The 15806-nt window shown below is 40.8% G+C and overlaps 1 protein-coding gene across 1 annotated transcript in view; it reads right to left on the bottom strand.

The window, feature by feature from the left end:
- NOX3 (NADPH oxidase 3) overlaps window positions 1-9431 on the bottom strand; it is a 62079-nt gene extending 52648 nt beyond the window's left edge. Inside the window, exons 1-4 of the mRNA XM_015084929.3 lie at window positions 9246-9431; window positions 8519-8614; window positions 8304-8414; window positions 7176-7260 (exon numbers count right to left, since the gene is read on the bottom strand). Coding sequence (XP_014940415.1) covers window positions 7176-7260; window positions 8304-8414; window positions 8519-8614; window positions 9246-9290 — 337 coding nt within the window. The 5' untranslated portion in view covers window positions 9291-9431. The remainder of the gene's footprint in view (window positions 1-7175; window positions 7261-8303; window positions 8415-8518; window positions 8615-9245) is intronic.
- Window positions 9432-15806: the final 6375 nt, after the last annotated feature.

Genomic DNA, 15806 nt, shown 5'->3' with positions numbered 1-15806 from the left:
TATGGGTTTTGTGAGAGTGGCACCCAAAAGGCATTGTGTTTTTCCCTTGTGTTCCATTTGTCACTATATGTGATGTGTCTGTGAAGGAGCTGCCTTGTTTAGTCTCAGCATCCACGAAGCTAGAAAGTTTGTCTAGTGACCATCTCTTCCAATATGCTCAAGATGAAATGGAAACTAGTTGCTAAATTGAACACAAACATGTTCAGCAGTATTCCTAATTGCTGTTTTCTGGCAATTATCTTAAAGTTTAAAAAAAGCAATAGGTAATACTTCTCATGGCTAGCAGACATTGAATACTTAATATACTTCAAACACCATTATAAATGCTTATGCGTATTACCTCATTTAATCCCCAGGTATCAGTTTTATTGCCCTTTTACAGACCAGTATTCAAGAAGTTCAGGCAGTTGTAGACCATTAACGGCAAAGGTGGGATAAAACCCTGTTTGCCTGAATCGGGGGCCCATTAAAATTTTTTTCTTTTTTTATATATATTTTTTTGACGTTGATTTATTTTTGAGACAGGGAGAGACAGCATGAACAGGGGAGGGTCAGAGAGAGAGAGGGAGACACAGAATCGGAAACAGGCTCCAAGCTCTGAGCTGTCAGCACAGAGCCCCACGCGGGGCTCGAACTCACGAGCCGTGAGATCATGACCTGAGCCGAAGTCGGATGCTTAACCGACTGAGCCACCCAAGCGCCCCCCTTTTTTTTTTTTTAAACAGAGCCCGCGAGCAGGGAGAGGGGCACAGGGAGAGAGGGAGTATCGTAAGGAGGCTGCACACTCAGTGTGGAGCCTGACTCGGGGCTCGATCCCACAACCCTGGGATCATGACCTGAGCCAAAATCAAGAGTCAGATGCTCAACCAACTGAGCCACCCAGGTGCCCCAGAGCTCAATCTTTGACCTTTAAGTTATATTGTTTCTTTTCACCGATTCATAATTGTTATACTTTATTGTTCACTGAAAACTAATTTCTCCTGCAGGCTTAGCTAAAGCTCTTTGAATGGTTCACTTGGTGTCTTTAATCTAGAGTGAATTAGCTCATAAGAATAATCACAACCTTTGGAGTTCTTGCAGGTGGGTGGAAAATCTCCTTTACCTCTCTGCCCTTTACCCTCTGCCCCTGGCTGTCCTCAGTTCTCTTCCGTGGACTAAAGCACACCAGAGAGGAGCTGTCCCCACTTTACACAAGTAGATACTGAGCTTCAAGCCAAATTAAGTGACAACACTTACAATTCCATAACCCGCATGTGACAGTCAGAAGGGACACACAGGATAGCTTCTGTGTCTTTGATATTCTGCATTCTATAACATCCTTCTCCTGGGTAAGAAGTTGTTGATCACAACCTATTTTCTATTAGATTGATTTCCACATGAGAATTTGACACTGTTAAACTAAATTTAAGTACACTTATTGAATAAGCAAAGATATTGAACTAGTTATTTACTCTTATTGCCAGGTCTCCCATAACAGAGCTGAAGAAACTAATGAAATAGTATGAGAAGACTCAAGATGCTTTTTAAGAGGTAGCTCCTGAGGGAATATGTTGAAAACTACTCTTTCTAGCTTTTTTTTTGTTTGTTTTCATGTACTTTAAAATTCATGTCTTAAATGCTCCTTTGCTCTAACTACCTCCATTTCGTTTTCTTTTTACACGTAGAAGATAAAAAGTAGAATATCTTATTTTATTTATCCCAGGAATTCTCAGAGGGAAAACTACCTGTGCCACTTGGTTTGTCCAAACGTTTTATTTCCTCTTAGGTCTGACCCTAATTTTATTGTGATCTTGGCTGGGAACTTAAGGTATCCCACTTACCAACTCCATGGCTGCTGGGGCTGGGTAGGTAACCCAGGAGATACTGACTTTGCTGTGTTTTTTTTCCAGACATTGTACGTTCTATTTTCTAGTCTTCCCTTTACACACCTCAGTTATTTTAATGTGGGTAGTCATGTCATCTGCTGGTTGCTTCCAGTATGTGATCAAATAGTGATATGGTTCGATTTTCCCCTCTCTTACTCATCAGAATCCTGTCATGTTACTAGATTGGCTACTCAAACTAGATTTGCTACAGCCAGAAGGACACGAGAAGGCTGCCTCTCAGTTACTTCATTTATTTCAGCCTGCTGTCTTATCTGTAAAATGGGTGCATTGATTGAAACCAGGCAATATCTCGGCTTCCCGCCAGCTCTCTGGCTCCCGCGTCTCCTTTGAAGTTGACTGGGACCATTTATCATCCCAAAGGGATCTGTAGTCCAACGTGAAAGCCATGCAAACACGAAACGCATGTTTTAATAATTTTTCAAAATCAACACTGGCTTAAAGGGGCTCTTTAAGTTTTGTGGCACATTCGATACCATCAGTTATGCAGGTGCGCTCGCCCTGGCCCCTCTGAGGACTTTCTGCTGAGCTCATGGGAGAGCCTAAGATACACATTTCCAGAATCCGCCCAAAGGCCAGGCTAACAGATGCTGTCACCGGGTCTTTCCACAATCCTATTTTCTCACCAAAGTACTTCTACAGTTAGAAGAGAGCAGTGGTCTTGGACAAGCCACAAAATGCACATTTAATTGGTGTGTGGACTTCTGAGTTCAAATAAGGAGCTTTCATTGAAGAATGAACAACAACAAAAAAAAATCATAAAGGCTACAATTAGAGCCAGTTGCCCTGAGAAAGTTTCTTTTCCTTCTTTCTTTCCTTCTTTTCATTTTTTGGGAGATCAAAGGAAGCATAATTGAGGGAGAATCTTGGAAGGGCGGTCAGTTCTTGCTACCTTTCTGCCTGCCTGTCAGTGATAACAGTCATTTTGGAGTTAGTCACCTCCTAATTAAGCAGCCTTCGGAAATAAGGACCCAGGGACAAATCCTGGCTGTGCTTTACCAGCCAGAGCCTTGGCCCCCCAAACTTTCAAGCTTGTGGACTGATTTCTGCAGGACTACATAGGTTCCGGCACCCCGTGCATGCTCCTCATTTAAATCATGTTAGACAGGGGGCACCTGGGTGGCTCAGTCAGTTAAGCTTCCGACTTCAGCGCAGGTCACGATCTCACAGTTCGTGAGTTCGAGCCCCGCGTCGGGCTTTCTGCTGTCAGGGTGGAGCCCACTACGGATCCTCTGTCCCCCTCTCCCTCTGGCACCTCTTATGTTTATTGAGGTTTGTAAACTAATTTTAGCAGCTCATCAGGAGCCGTCCGTGGGTAATTGCACACCCCTGGCGCCTACTGGATGTATGCCGCCTGGGTCAGTATTTACACCCCCCCTTTGAAGGAAGCTCAGGCTCACAGTACTACTGTTCAGCTGGAAGGATCTCCAAGGTCTGCTGTGGACCGCAGAGTCCAAAAAGATCCACGTTAATAAGAACGAAGAGGCTGTGATACTGGGATTTTTATACCACTGGGGTTACAGGTCCCTGCAAATGATTTATTAGCGGTTGTAGAATTGCTCCTGCAGCTCTTATCATAGGCAGGCGAGCGGGAAGGCAGGAAGCCAAAAGAAGGGTTCCTGTCACCGCGTTTTCCGTGATGCCCTTGATTATAGATAGTTTGCCTCTCCCCTCCTCCTCCCCAGCCTCCTTCCACCAGCCTCTAATTACATCCTTTAATGATTTGACCAGTTAAAGCCTGCAGTTCAGCTTACAGAAGAACGGGTGAGAAATTAGGGGCTGGCATGCAAACTTCGATGTGGATGCACTTCTTCCAAGGTTACACACCTCTATTAAGCCAGTCGGCTATTTGAAAAGCAGCATAACGGGCGATGCTAATAAAATAAGCACGGGGACATTTTCAGCTGTTCCCAAGTGAATACAGCAGAAGGACAAAATGTGAAAAGCACAGGGATATCTACGAAACCAGGGCTTAGCATGTTTTTTTTTTTTTCCTTCTAAAAGCGCAGTTGCCAGCCGCATTTCTTAGTGTGAAATGTAATAATTGCTATGTCAGGGTTTGGGAGAAGCAGAGAGCTTTCTCCCCACCCTCCTGCCTTTGCGGGGGATGGAGACAGCCCCGCGCTGCTGGTTGCCATGGCGGTGGGGGACGAGCCCTTGGCTCTCAGAAGCAGTCTGACCCTGCCGGGGAGGAGTCCCGGGAGGCTGGGGAGCCCCGCAAGGCAGTGGGGGTTCAAGCAGAAGAGGGCCCGAGGGGATACTTCCTTCTCTCCACGGATTTGTGAGGGAAGGAGGGAGAAAGAGAGTCCCGATTCTTCTGGTTGCGGCAGAATGTGAATTTATCTGGGACGAGCCCACTGGCATCATTTTGAATCTCTTCCCTGCCCACACGCTGTGCTTCCTCCACCCCAGCTGCTGCTGGGTCCTTGAGCCTCTGCACTGTCGCGGCTTGTACCTTTCTCACAAATCCCCCTCCTCCCTTTTGCCTGCTGGCCGACTCCAACTCATCCTCGGGTCTGACCCAACTTGGTGGGGACCTATTACGTGCCAGGGGCCGGGAAAGCCGAGACGCAGAAGACACATCTCAGCCCCCCAGGCCGTCGGAGTCTGAGAAATGTTCCTAGGTGGCAGGGAGGCATCACTGAGGTCTGCAGGAAAGGTGGCCCAGAGGGAGGCAGGCCGGGCGAGGAGGCCCGGATATGGCAACGTCTTCGCCATTGAGGGAGGAAAGGAAGAGCATTTAACAGGGACAAAGGCACCCACCACTCAGGGACCCAGTGGCTGTGTATTGCCAATGGGAAGAAGCGAGGGGGGTGTGGAGAGAAAGGAGAGAGGAGGAGGAGGCAGTGCTCACTGAAGGGAGCATGCAGACCATCCTACCCTTGGGTTTGACTCTCTGTGCAAGAGTGGCCAGTGAATGACCTTGTAGTGGGTAGGTTTCCAAGAGGGCCTACCTGGCAACCAGTCTGCACATCTCCTGATGGATCGATTGTGTTATTGTTCTTTTAATTCCAGCGAGGAAAAGGCACACAAAAACTTAGATCACAGGACCAGTCAGCAGCAGGGGTATGAAATAATGTGGTCATCTGATTCCAGTCAACTGCTGCCCCTGCTAAATTACACTCCATTCTTGGGGCCCCTGGGTGGCTCAGTCGGTTAAGCGTCTGACCGCGGCTCAGGTCATGATCTCACGGTTTGTGAGTTCGCGCCCCGCATCGGGCTCTGGGCTGACAGCTCGGAGCCTGGAGCCTGCTTCACATTCTGTGTCTCCCTCTCTCTCTCTGCCCCTCCCCTGCTCACACTCTGTCTCTCCCACAAATAAATAAACATTAAAAAATTAAAAACAATAAATTATACTCCATTCTGAAAACAGTACTGACTACACTCGTTTCAGGTTACAGCTTCTCTTAGTGTATCTTGAACACGGGAGATATTCGACATACATCACTGATGCATCTATTCTACTGATACCTGATTACATGGAAAGAAATATACATACCCAAAGGTTTAAGGCGAGAACTATTGCATAACATATTTTCTTTTATTTTTTGCTTCCTTTTCTGATGTGTTTTGATGCTGTAGGTTTTGTGGTTCCTTCTCTCTTTCTCTTAGAGTCCAGTTCTGCCTTAAACCTATTGCGTAGTGATAATATTCTTCCCGCCATTTTACTGTGTTTTATCTCCTCTTTTAATGCAGGGATTAAATATTCTTAAGATTATATGTATATATTTAAGTTTATTCATTTATTTTGAGAAAGAGAGAGAGCAAGCAGGGGAGGAGCAAAGGGAGAGGGAAAGAGAGAATCCCAAGCAGGCTCTACGCTGTCAGCACACAGCCTGATGCGGGGCTTGAACTCACAAAGCATAAGATCATGACCTGAGCTGAAATCAAGACTCAAGTGCTTAACTGACTGAGCCACCCAGGCACCACCCCAATATTCTTAGGAATATTTTAAAGGAAGCCTTCCCAATTTTAAAGGAAGCCTTGAGATTCCTTGAATTCTTTCTCTGAAGAGCCTTGCAAGGAGCAATCTGGACTCCACTCTGACACCACCCATGACAGGGAACTCTGTATTCTCAGGGACGCTCATTCTAATTTTAGATGATTTGGAAGGTCCGGAAAAGACTTCCATGTCTGAGCTGAAATCTGCTTCCCTGAGTCTTCATTCCTTAATGCATCAACTCATTTGTCGGGGGTTTTTGACCCCTCTCTGGACTCAGCCCTATGGTAGCCTTGGGACATAAAGACGCATTAACTTGTTTTTTTGCTCTCCTTCCCTTGCCTGGTTTCTCTCTAGGACACAGTGTCTTTTTACCCTTATTTCTTAACAAACCACAAAGACCTTTCGCAGATGTTTCCCGGGTTGGTTTAATCTGGCACCAAAGACAATCGATGGGGAGATCTCCCCACAACTTCTCCGCACACCCGAAGTTGTGTTAATTGGCACTCGGGCACTGTCTGTCATGTCTTGTTGCTTAATTAAATCCACGTTTGTGTTGAGTGTTCTTTTTACTCTGCTATTTTTTATGCATGAGAGGATGAAAACAAATGAGGAAAACATTTTATAGTTAAATTAGTTTGAGAGAAACAGTCCTGAACCATAACTCTTAATTGTGCAGATAGCCTTTTATTTCAGTGTGTTTGTCGTCCAACAAAACCACAAACGAGTCGGTTATCGCTCGGCTTCTTTTCTTCCTCACCAGGGTTTAACCCTGGCCTTGGATGCTAATTTGTATTGCCTTTCTCTTGAATTCTCTTGTTTTCTTATTCAAGCAATAACAATAACACTTTATATGCTGTGAAGCTTCATATCTTTTCAAGGTCCCTTTATATCCACTAGCTCGATGCTATTCAGAACCTGATTCACTTGATCTTGCTTTTCTCTTTGCTTTTACTGCCTATGATACCATTTGACAGTCATTTTGCTATGACTGTGAATGAGTTTTTGAGTACAGGTCAGTTTTCTTTCCAGTGTGGATTATATTGAATAGCACAGTATTCATTTTGCAAGCAGGTACTTATTGTTGTATTATCGACAAGCTTAATTCTTTACAAATGAAAATGAAGTTTCATAAACTTTTCCTTGCCAAATCGAAGGCTTGGTAGGGAAAATTGTGTGAGTATAAATTAGAAATCAAAAAATCCTTTTATGTAAGTTTTATTGGTCAAATGGAATGCAAAGATTTATTTAAGGGTGAGCCTTTGGCGGAGGGGGAAATTAAAACAAAGCTATCAAGTTAAGCATTGGGTTTGGTAACATCCACTGGGCAAAGAAGAATAAGAAACACTTACTTGCGTTAATGGCTATCCCATAGGCGACCAGTTTGTGGAATTTGAGGTTTTTGTCTAATTGCCTCCTCCACGGTCCTCTGCAGCACTAGAGGGACATAAAGTAAAAGTCTCATTTTAAGGAAAAATCATAGCGATGACAGCATCCTGAGTGGTAAGAGAGCAGGACTCAGGCTCTGCCTCTAAATTCCTGAAGGTGGGGCTATGGGGTACAGAAGGTAGCGGCCATTAATCAGCCCAAGGGACAAACCAGATGGTTATTACTGGCTTTGCTGAAATTTCAACTCAGTAAAGTGAGTAAGTAAGTATAGTTCCCTGGCTATAAGTCAAAATTCTAGAATAAACCTGCTAATATGCATGCGGCCACTAGTTTACAAAACGAAGATGGAAACCAACATCCTCATAGATGTGGTTTAAGTAGTCTATAAAGTATTCCTTATGACACAAAGAAAGGCATTACGTTCATCTATATCTAAATATTCATAAAATTATGATGATGATTGTATAATCATTTCATCTAGTCAGAGTTATTGAAATTCTCATTTTTCTGTACAGCGCATTACACTGTTTAGCAGGAAACACAGTATCCAAAACAGTGAAGCTAATATCATTAGGAAATTATTAAATCTACATACGAAATTCTGTGTACTATGATTTAAGTACTAGATTTAAGTCCCATTAAACCTACCTACGAAATTCTGTGTACTATGATTGTGTATTCCTGGGCCGAGAGCTCAGAGAGATGTGTCCTTAGTGGCATTTGACTCCACTGCTCATTTGGTTCCTTTCAATTAGAAATGGTGGTAGTTCAAACTGTTATAATACATCCATCTTAGTGAGACAGGTCAATTTTATCAGCCATCTTTTTCTGACAGAGCAAATGTATCGGAGAAAGGCTGAGCAAAGACTCCAATGTCAAGCAGGGAGTGAATGGCAAGAACGAAAGTCACATCAAATGTACAGACTTCTGAGCTTTGGTTTTTGTCATTGGGTCCTCTCTTACGAAGAAACAAACTTCAGTCCCCACGTGAATTATCAGGACTTTCACAGTAAAGTACGTCTTTGTCTTTCATGGCACTTACACCGGTAAATCACAACAACTGGAATTATTTTAAGTAGTTTAGTACTTACAGTACTTGTCCCTCTCATGAATGAAATAAGGTTTCGACTGATCGGTAAGAGAATTAGCATGCAGTTAAAATTGAGGCACACTGCAGATGCTCGCGCCCAGGCCAGTGTTGACTGTCCACATAGAAAGACACAAGAGAGATGCAGTGAGAGTAAGGACGCTGGGGAAGATGGAATGTTTTCCGAAACGATAATGTGTAGTCCCCAGCTCTACTTACACCCAGAATAACTCGTGTGTAAAGGAAAGACTCTTCCTCTTCATACCAAGAGAATGTGTCGATAAACAGATATAAATTCACTCCCAGCCACGAGAGCTAGTGTTGAATGAAAAGAGACCAATCAATACTATCTTCAATCTTTTCTTCCGTTCAAAATCACTTGGGGTTCTTCTTTTAAAGGGTGAAATGAAGAGCTTCTCAATATTAATCAGACTTACTCTATACTTATTTCCCATATATTCGTTTTAACAGTTGATTACAATAGTAATAAATTGTTAACTTTATAAAAAAAATTCTAAACACATATGGGTATATTTAAGGCATTTAATGAAAATTACAAAGCCTTCCTAATCAACATTGCTCTAATGTTTTAAGTCAATGATGGCGAAAGGAGGAAATCTTTAAAAACAACTCAGAAAATACTCCAGAAAAATTCCAATTTCATAGTCTAATTCAAAGACTTCATTTGATTTAAGAAACGGTTCATACATTATGCAAAAACTAACTACTTGACTTCAAAAATAATTAAAAATGAACTCAATCGAAAAACAACTTTACATGATTCTGTAAGGGTAAATTAAATATATCTACTGAATGTTTTCTAACAAGGTTTAGTCTTTTACCAAAGTAATACTTCAAGCTATTTAGCATTCCTATACAATTATCTTAAAAATCAAAGACTAGTTAATATATATATTTTAACTTGAATAACAAAAATGATACTTACTCCTAATAGGATGGAGAGACTTTCATTCAAAATCCAGAACGCCATCACGACAGCTTTGCTCTTTTGCTGTCAGCAAATTATTTCTTTCATTCACCTGAGCCTGGATGTTGTATCCCGAGTAAGGGCTTCCCTGGTAGACTATTTTGTCTTTTTGTCTTAGGAAGCACCTAGTGGGAGCTGCTCTCGAGGAATTTCTAATTAAGGACTTCTTGCCAAAGGCACATCATCAGGCTGACATGCCTCCTGACCTGGGTGAATACAAGGCAAGTCTCTGTCTAATGATTCTCTTCCTCAAAGATTTCATAAGAAAAGAAAGCTCGTTTTATGAAATTATCCTCATGTACTTTATACCCCATTCATTTTCTACATGATTGCAGCCAATACGATAATGAGTTTATGTAAATTTGAGAAATAACCTCATTGCCAAGGGTTGGATACAGCAAAACACTTCACTTGAACTTTATTTTGTTTTCCCTACTTTGCATCTTCCCCCCGTCCCCTGAAAAAGAATTCATTTATAGAAGATAGAGAATGGTGGGAAACAAATACAAATTAAAGAGTTTTTCAGAAGATGGAGAAGAAAAGAGAAAAGATCTTTGGGTGTGATTGTGAAGAGTGAACTGGATGACATTTGTGGGGCTGATGGAATAAATCCCCCTGGGCCCACCCATGAGATAGATGAGAACGTCCTTTTATACATAGTGATTCCAGGTGGGGCTGTGCATGAACCTGGCCATACCACGGTTTTGTGGTAAATACATAGTTAAATACAATAACTATGACTACTTTGGTAGACAAAGTTGTTCCAATGGAAGCAATTTTCTGGTTAGTCCTGGCCCAAGTATTTCATTAAAAAATTTCAGACAATTAAGATGAACATAGGAGGAGACAATTGCCTAAGATTCTGTGTCTTTCTGTGGTTAATCTGTTTAGGGGTGCCACAAGAATTAAAAAAAAAATAGGCCTGTTGGAAACAATAGTTTGGTATTCATTGACCTAAGTCCTCCTCCTCCCCCTCCTCCTCCTCCTCCTCCTCCTCCTTTTCCTCCTTCTCCTCCTCCTCCCCGTCCTCCTCCTCCTCCCCGTCTTCCTCCTCCTCCCCGTAAATCCTAAATAAATAACCCAGGCACTAAGTTAAGAACTATCCCAGTATTGCCCAATTAAATCATACATGAACTCTATGGGGTACTTATTAAAAGCTCCATTACACAAATGTGGAAACTGGCCCAGTGAAGTTTCTTGCAGTAGGAACCATTGGGACTTGAATTTGGTTCTCTCTGACTTGAGCAACTTTATTATTAGCCATTCCCTTATACGGTGCTTTTTAAAAATTAAATACTAATATATATTAAATACTAATATATGGTCATCAAGCATACTTAAATACAGATATTAAATTCATCCCTATGAATTGGGCACATTTAAGTTCTAGGAATTAGTTTAATTTATTAATTACAAATAACAAGTTATTATATGTGATTATGTATGTTGTCTATTTCAACATAATGATAATGAGTTCTAGAAAATCAAAATGACCCATACGATCCAGTAATTCTACTGCTGGGCATTTACCCCAAGGAAATGAAAACACTAATTCAAAAGGATATATGCACCCCTATGATTACTGCAACATTATTTACAATAGCCAAGATATAGAAGCAATGTATAAGATGAAAGTCTTATTTCAAGGCAGGTGTCTCCATGTCTGCCAGCTTACCATACTAGATTGGAACAAATCCCACGTACATTTTCAAACACCTGTATTTCTAGACATCTTGAACTTGGTATTGCAGGTTAAGCGTTTTGACGAATGGTTGCATTTTCTATTTGTCATCCAGCCCTGACTACGGTACGTCTTTTGAGCCTGTTTCTCTGTTTGTTTGCTCAGGCTCATGATCATATCTACCTCATAGAGCTGATCCTCACCCCCACTTCCCCTAACCAACACTTAGACACCCACACTCACAAACACACACACTCACACTCATGGGAGATGTTGCCTTGTTTAGGAGAAGTGTTAGATTTACCAGTAAAAATCTAGCAACGTTGCTGCTCTTTAGAAAAAGACCTCATTCTTGAGGAATTTCCCCCTCTAGAAATGGATAAAAACACAGGTATTTTGGCAGCATTAACCTGAGGTTAGAGTGCACTGAGTGAAAAAATTTTCAGGAGCCTGTTTAATAGTGAGCAGTATAAAGATGTAAAGTCTTCAAGTTCATTTCTTTAAGCCAATAATCTTCCATGATGAAATGATTTGTTATTTCTGAAGTGTTTAGGATTTACATATCTTAGAGGCCTTATTCAGTTGGGTTATAAAAATTAATTCAGAGAGAATACATCTAGAATTTTATACTATCTCGTCTATTTTAGATTCACTAAGTGTGACGAAGGCTGGAACTTTCCAGCCTTCTGTACTCTTCACACAGCGTTACAAATGAGAGGCATGTATTGTTGAATAATAATGCGTAGTCTCATTTTTTTTTTTTGTTAATTGCTTAGACTATCGCTAATGCTACAGTAAAAATAAAATGTAAAGGCTTAGGTTTAAAAACACATCTTGTCATGCTCCTTCCTTATTTCTAAAATGCTATGTGTTTTATTCCTCATTTGAATATGTAAAGGCACGTTGTGTTCAAGTGTATAGCTATTATTCATTTAGAGCCCACAAAAATGGTTCATGGTTGCATTATAAGAGTATAACTCATGACTTTACTTCAGCGTTTTTCTTCAGACATTTTATTTTTGTAGAACTTGCACTGATATTTAGTTTACTCATATGAAAAATATGTGAACCTCAAATTATATTCAAATTCATTCAGAGCTCAACACTTTTGTGCAATGGATGTACGTATCTTTTCATTTCAACCTTTCTATTTTCACATTTAAGAATAATCGGATGATACCACTGGTTGGTTTACAATATTGGAATCAGATCTCATAAGACTCAAGCTATCTCATACCACACGCCTACATCCAATTCCATTCAGCCTCTGGGCTCCTTCTTGGAAGCTTTATGTTTGGATACATAAGATGTGGTTCCTCTCATTAGTTTAAGTTTACCTGGGGAAAGTTTGGGGATGCCTATCATCCCCAAACTGCCTCCGTTTTTACTTCAGTGAAGTACAGATTACAATTTAAATCAAGGCTATCTGAATCATTTCCCTAGAATCAGGGCCACGTTAATGGGATTGCATATAAAGAGACAGAAAATTGTAAAAAATCCACTAAAATGATATAAATGCTCAGAATTAGTTTCACCTAGTTGTTTTCATTGCTAATCAGAAGTGCCCATTTCATCTGAGAATTTCCTCAAAACAAACAAAATGAAATTTGCATTGTTTGTTTCCAAAGCAGATTACAGTCTTTCTAATTAAATGAACATGCTCACTGGCTTTTCCAGTTTATCACAAAAGATGATGTGGGTTTTTTCCTTTGTGAAGATCACCGATAACAAACTATTTTTAATGGTAAAAGTAGGAGGGAAACAGGACAAATATATTTATAAAGGTAGGTTAATCGCTTGTGTGTCTGAACACAAATTCCACTCTGTCTAGATGACATTCCAGGACAGGGTTTGCTCTACTATATTTTGGTCCTTATTGGTTTCTTAGTTGAACAGTTAACCCAACAAAGAAACACTTTGATCTTCCAGGGCAAGACTGATGATCGTAACTTTTGCTACTTTTTTGCCTACTAAAATCTAAGCTCCCGGTAGATATAGCAGAGTACTTGACAGTATAAAAATAGCATTGCCAAATTTTCCTCTTCTAAGTGCTAAACATATTTTTGCCTTTTCCCCAAAGCAATGTAAACATGTAAGTATTAATTTAAAAAGATGAAAAAAATAAAAAAATAAGACATAAACACATATCATCTCAAATCCTTACATGGTTATTTTGAGGAGCATTTGTTGTGATAATTATGTAATTATATTAGACAAATTACATGTTATATAAATTCCATTTTTTAAAGGGAAAGCAGAATAAAAGAAAAACCAAGCCCATACATTAAAATATATCTGATATTGGGGAGCCTGGGTGGCTCAGTTGGTTAAGTGTCTGACTTCGGCTCAAGTCATGATCTCACAGTTTGTGGGTTTGAGCCCCGCTGAAAGTGGAGAGCTCACTTTAACCTCTGTCTCCCTCTCTCTCTGCCCCTCCCTCACAAAAGAAAATTAACATTAAAAAATAAACAATAAATATATCTGATCATAAAATGAATTTTAATTAAATGTATCATCAATACCCTACCTTTTGCTGCATTAAATATATCATATTTTTATTTCAGGAAACATTGTGCGCTCTTAACATCAATTTAAAATGATGCCGGGTCACAAATGTAGTTAACCTTATCCAGTTCGAGGTTTCTTCCCCTACTGATGGCATAATTCTTTCATTTTTAAAAAAATTAAAAAAAAATTTTTTTTAATTTATTTTTGAGACAGAGACAGAGCATGAACGGGGGAGGGTCAGAGAGAGAGGGAGACACAGAATCTGAAGCAGGCTCCAGGCTCTGAGCTGTCAGCACAGAGCCCGACCTGGGGCTCGAACTCATGGACCGTGAGATCATGACCTGAGCTGAAGTCGGAAGCTCAACCGACTGAGCCTTAATTTATACACAACTTTCATAATTTCAAATGAATAGTTACTGAAACCAGCGCATGTATCACTTGGTGCTGGACGCAGTGGGCAGAAGAGGTCTGGATTCCATTATTGAGAAGCTTCCAATGTAGTAGGGAGGCTGCAGGTGCACGTACAATACGCAAAGAACCATGAAATGTGAGCGCATCCTCGAGTGGTTGGGACTGCACACCTGGGACCCACTGAAGCACAAAGACCTAGATGAGGATTTAGTCTAGACAGAATTCTCTCTAAAGGTGGATCAAGTTCGAACTTACATGGTGTGAAGATGAGAGGGAAGCAAACAAGTTTAAGTTTCTGTGTCTCCTAAAAGATGAGTTTAATAAGTCTCCTGCGTCACCTTTGGATAACGGTTCAAAAGACAGCAGAATGAATATTTCGTTTCTTACCCCAGACTAAGTGGCAACAAAATGTCCAGTTTTGCCGGTTTAAACTTTGTGTTTTAGGAATCTGGTGAAAGCCAGAGTTATCATGCGTTTTACACGTTTTATATTGTGTCTACCATATATTGGAACTTAGTAGATGTTAAATAAACACGGAAGCACATTCATTCCTCCGTTTTTTAACACATAAGAGAATTCTGTACAAATCCCTCTACAGATACAGTCCCCGGATTTTCAAGCAGTCAGGATTTTCCCTTAAAGTTGAAAAGCGAGAAGGCAGTTTTCCTGTCTAGGCAGTGAATCATTTAACTTCGGAGTTCACGAAAATTTAAAGTTTAAGAAGGCTAGTCTAGAAATCCGTTCTTTGCATATTCAAGCTGTTCCTCTCTCAAAAGTCAAAGTGGATGCCAGAATTCCATAGATTTAATTTTTCAAGATGAACATTCATATTTGAACATATTTCAAGGCAGATGGTTTACAGTTCATGTATTTGTTGCCGTTTTTCTGCCACAACAACTAAATATTGAAGCCACATATTTGTGATGAGGAGAGCAGTTCTAAACCATCTCCCTGCTGCTCTCTCAAGCTGCGTGCTCACTGATCCCTGGCGTGCTGTAGGGGTGGGTTCTGGGGAGTCACGCGATGAATTACATCCATTTGATTTAATAGACGGGGTGGGGGGCAAAGTAACATAAAACAAGCTTCCTATAAATAAATATTTCTTGTAACAGCCATGAATTTTCTGGGAGCAGATAAGGAAGCGAATGAACACCTACTGAAATATTCTGTTTCCACGATCCATTTAGACAAGCTGGAAAGTTTACTTTTCAGCTCCTAGTACCTTAGAAGGTAGTGTGCCAAACTGCGGGACTATTTGATCAGAGTTCAGAAAAGAACAGGAGGATCAAATAAAGGTTTGGTATTTTTAAAAAAATAAAACCATCAGATATGAACTGGAGGCTGGGGAAAGCATTGCACTTTTGCCAATGTCATTCAACAGTTTCGGTGGTGTCTCTCTGCTGGGATGAAATGGTTTGCTGTTCATTTCTCATTGGCAATTTGTTATCATTCTGCCTAACTGTCAATAGTTGCATTATTGCAACTTTGAAGACTCATCGTGTTGATAAAGGACCATTAGGAAGCTCAACTAAACACAAAATTTAAAAAAAATAGGAAATGAAAGAAAGGAGGTAGGTTTGCTTCGTACCATAACGAGGTTTCTCTTGAGCATTCAATAAGCAACAAACAAGAAACTGACAAACTGGGACAAACGCGTCCACCGTCATGATGGTAACCATCGTCCAACACACTGGACACGCACACACAGAGAGACTGAGTGATCTTTTTCAGAGATGGTTTGCAGAGCCCCATACGGTGAATCAAAGTTTGTTAGAATCATAATACTTGGGGACCAAGGGAAATCTTAGGGATAATTTCGAGCGATATTCTCATTTTACGAAGGAGCAAACAGAGATGGGGAGGTTAAGGACTAGTCTAAAGGCATATCGCTGGTTAACAGAGAGACAGGTCTGGAGCCT

The sequence above is a fragment of the Acinonyx jubatus genome, chromosome B2 (genome assembly GCF_027475565.1).
Source record: "Acinonyx jubatus isolate Ajub_Pintada_27869175 chromosome B2, VMU_Ajub_asm_v1.0, whole genome shotgun sequence".
Classification (NCBI taxonomy): Eukaryota; Metazoa; Chordata; class Mammalia; order Carnivora; family Felidae; genus Acinonyx; species Acinonyx jubatus.
The sequence above is the reverse complement of the archived record's forward strand: the minus strand, read 5'-3'. Positions and strand labels throughout refer to the sequence as shown.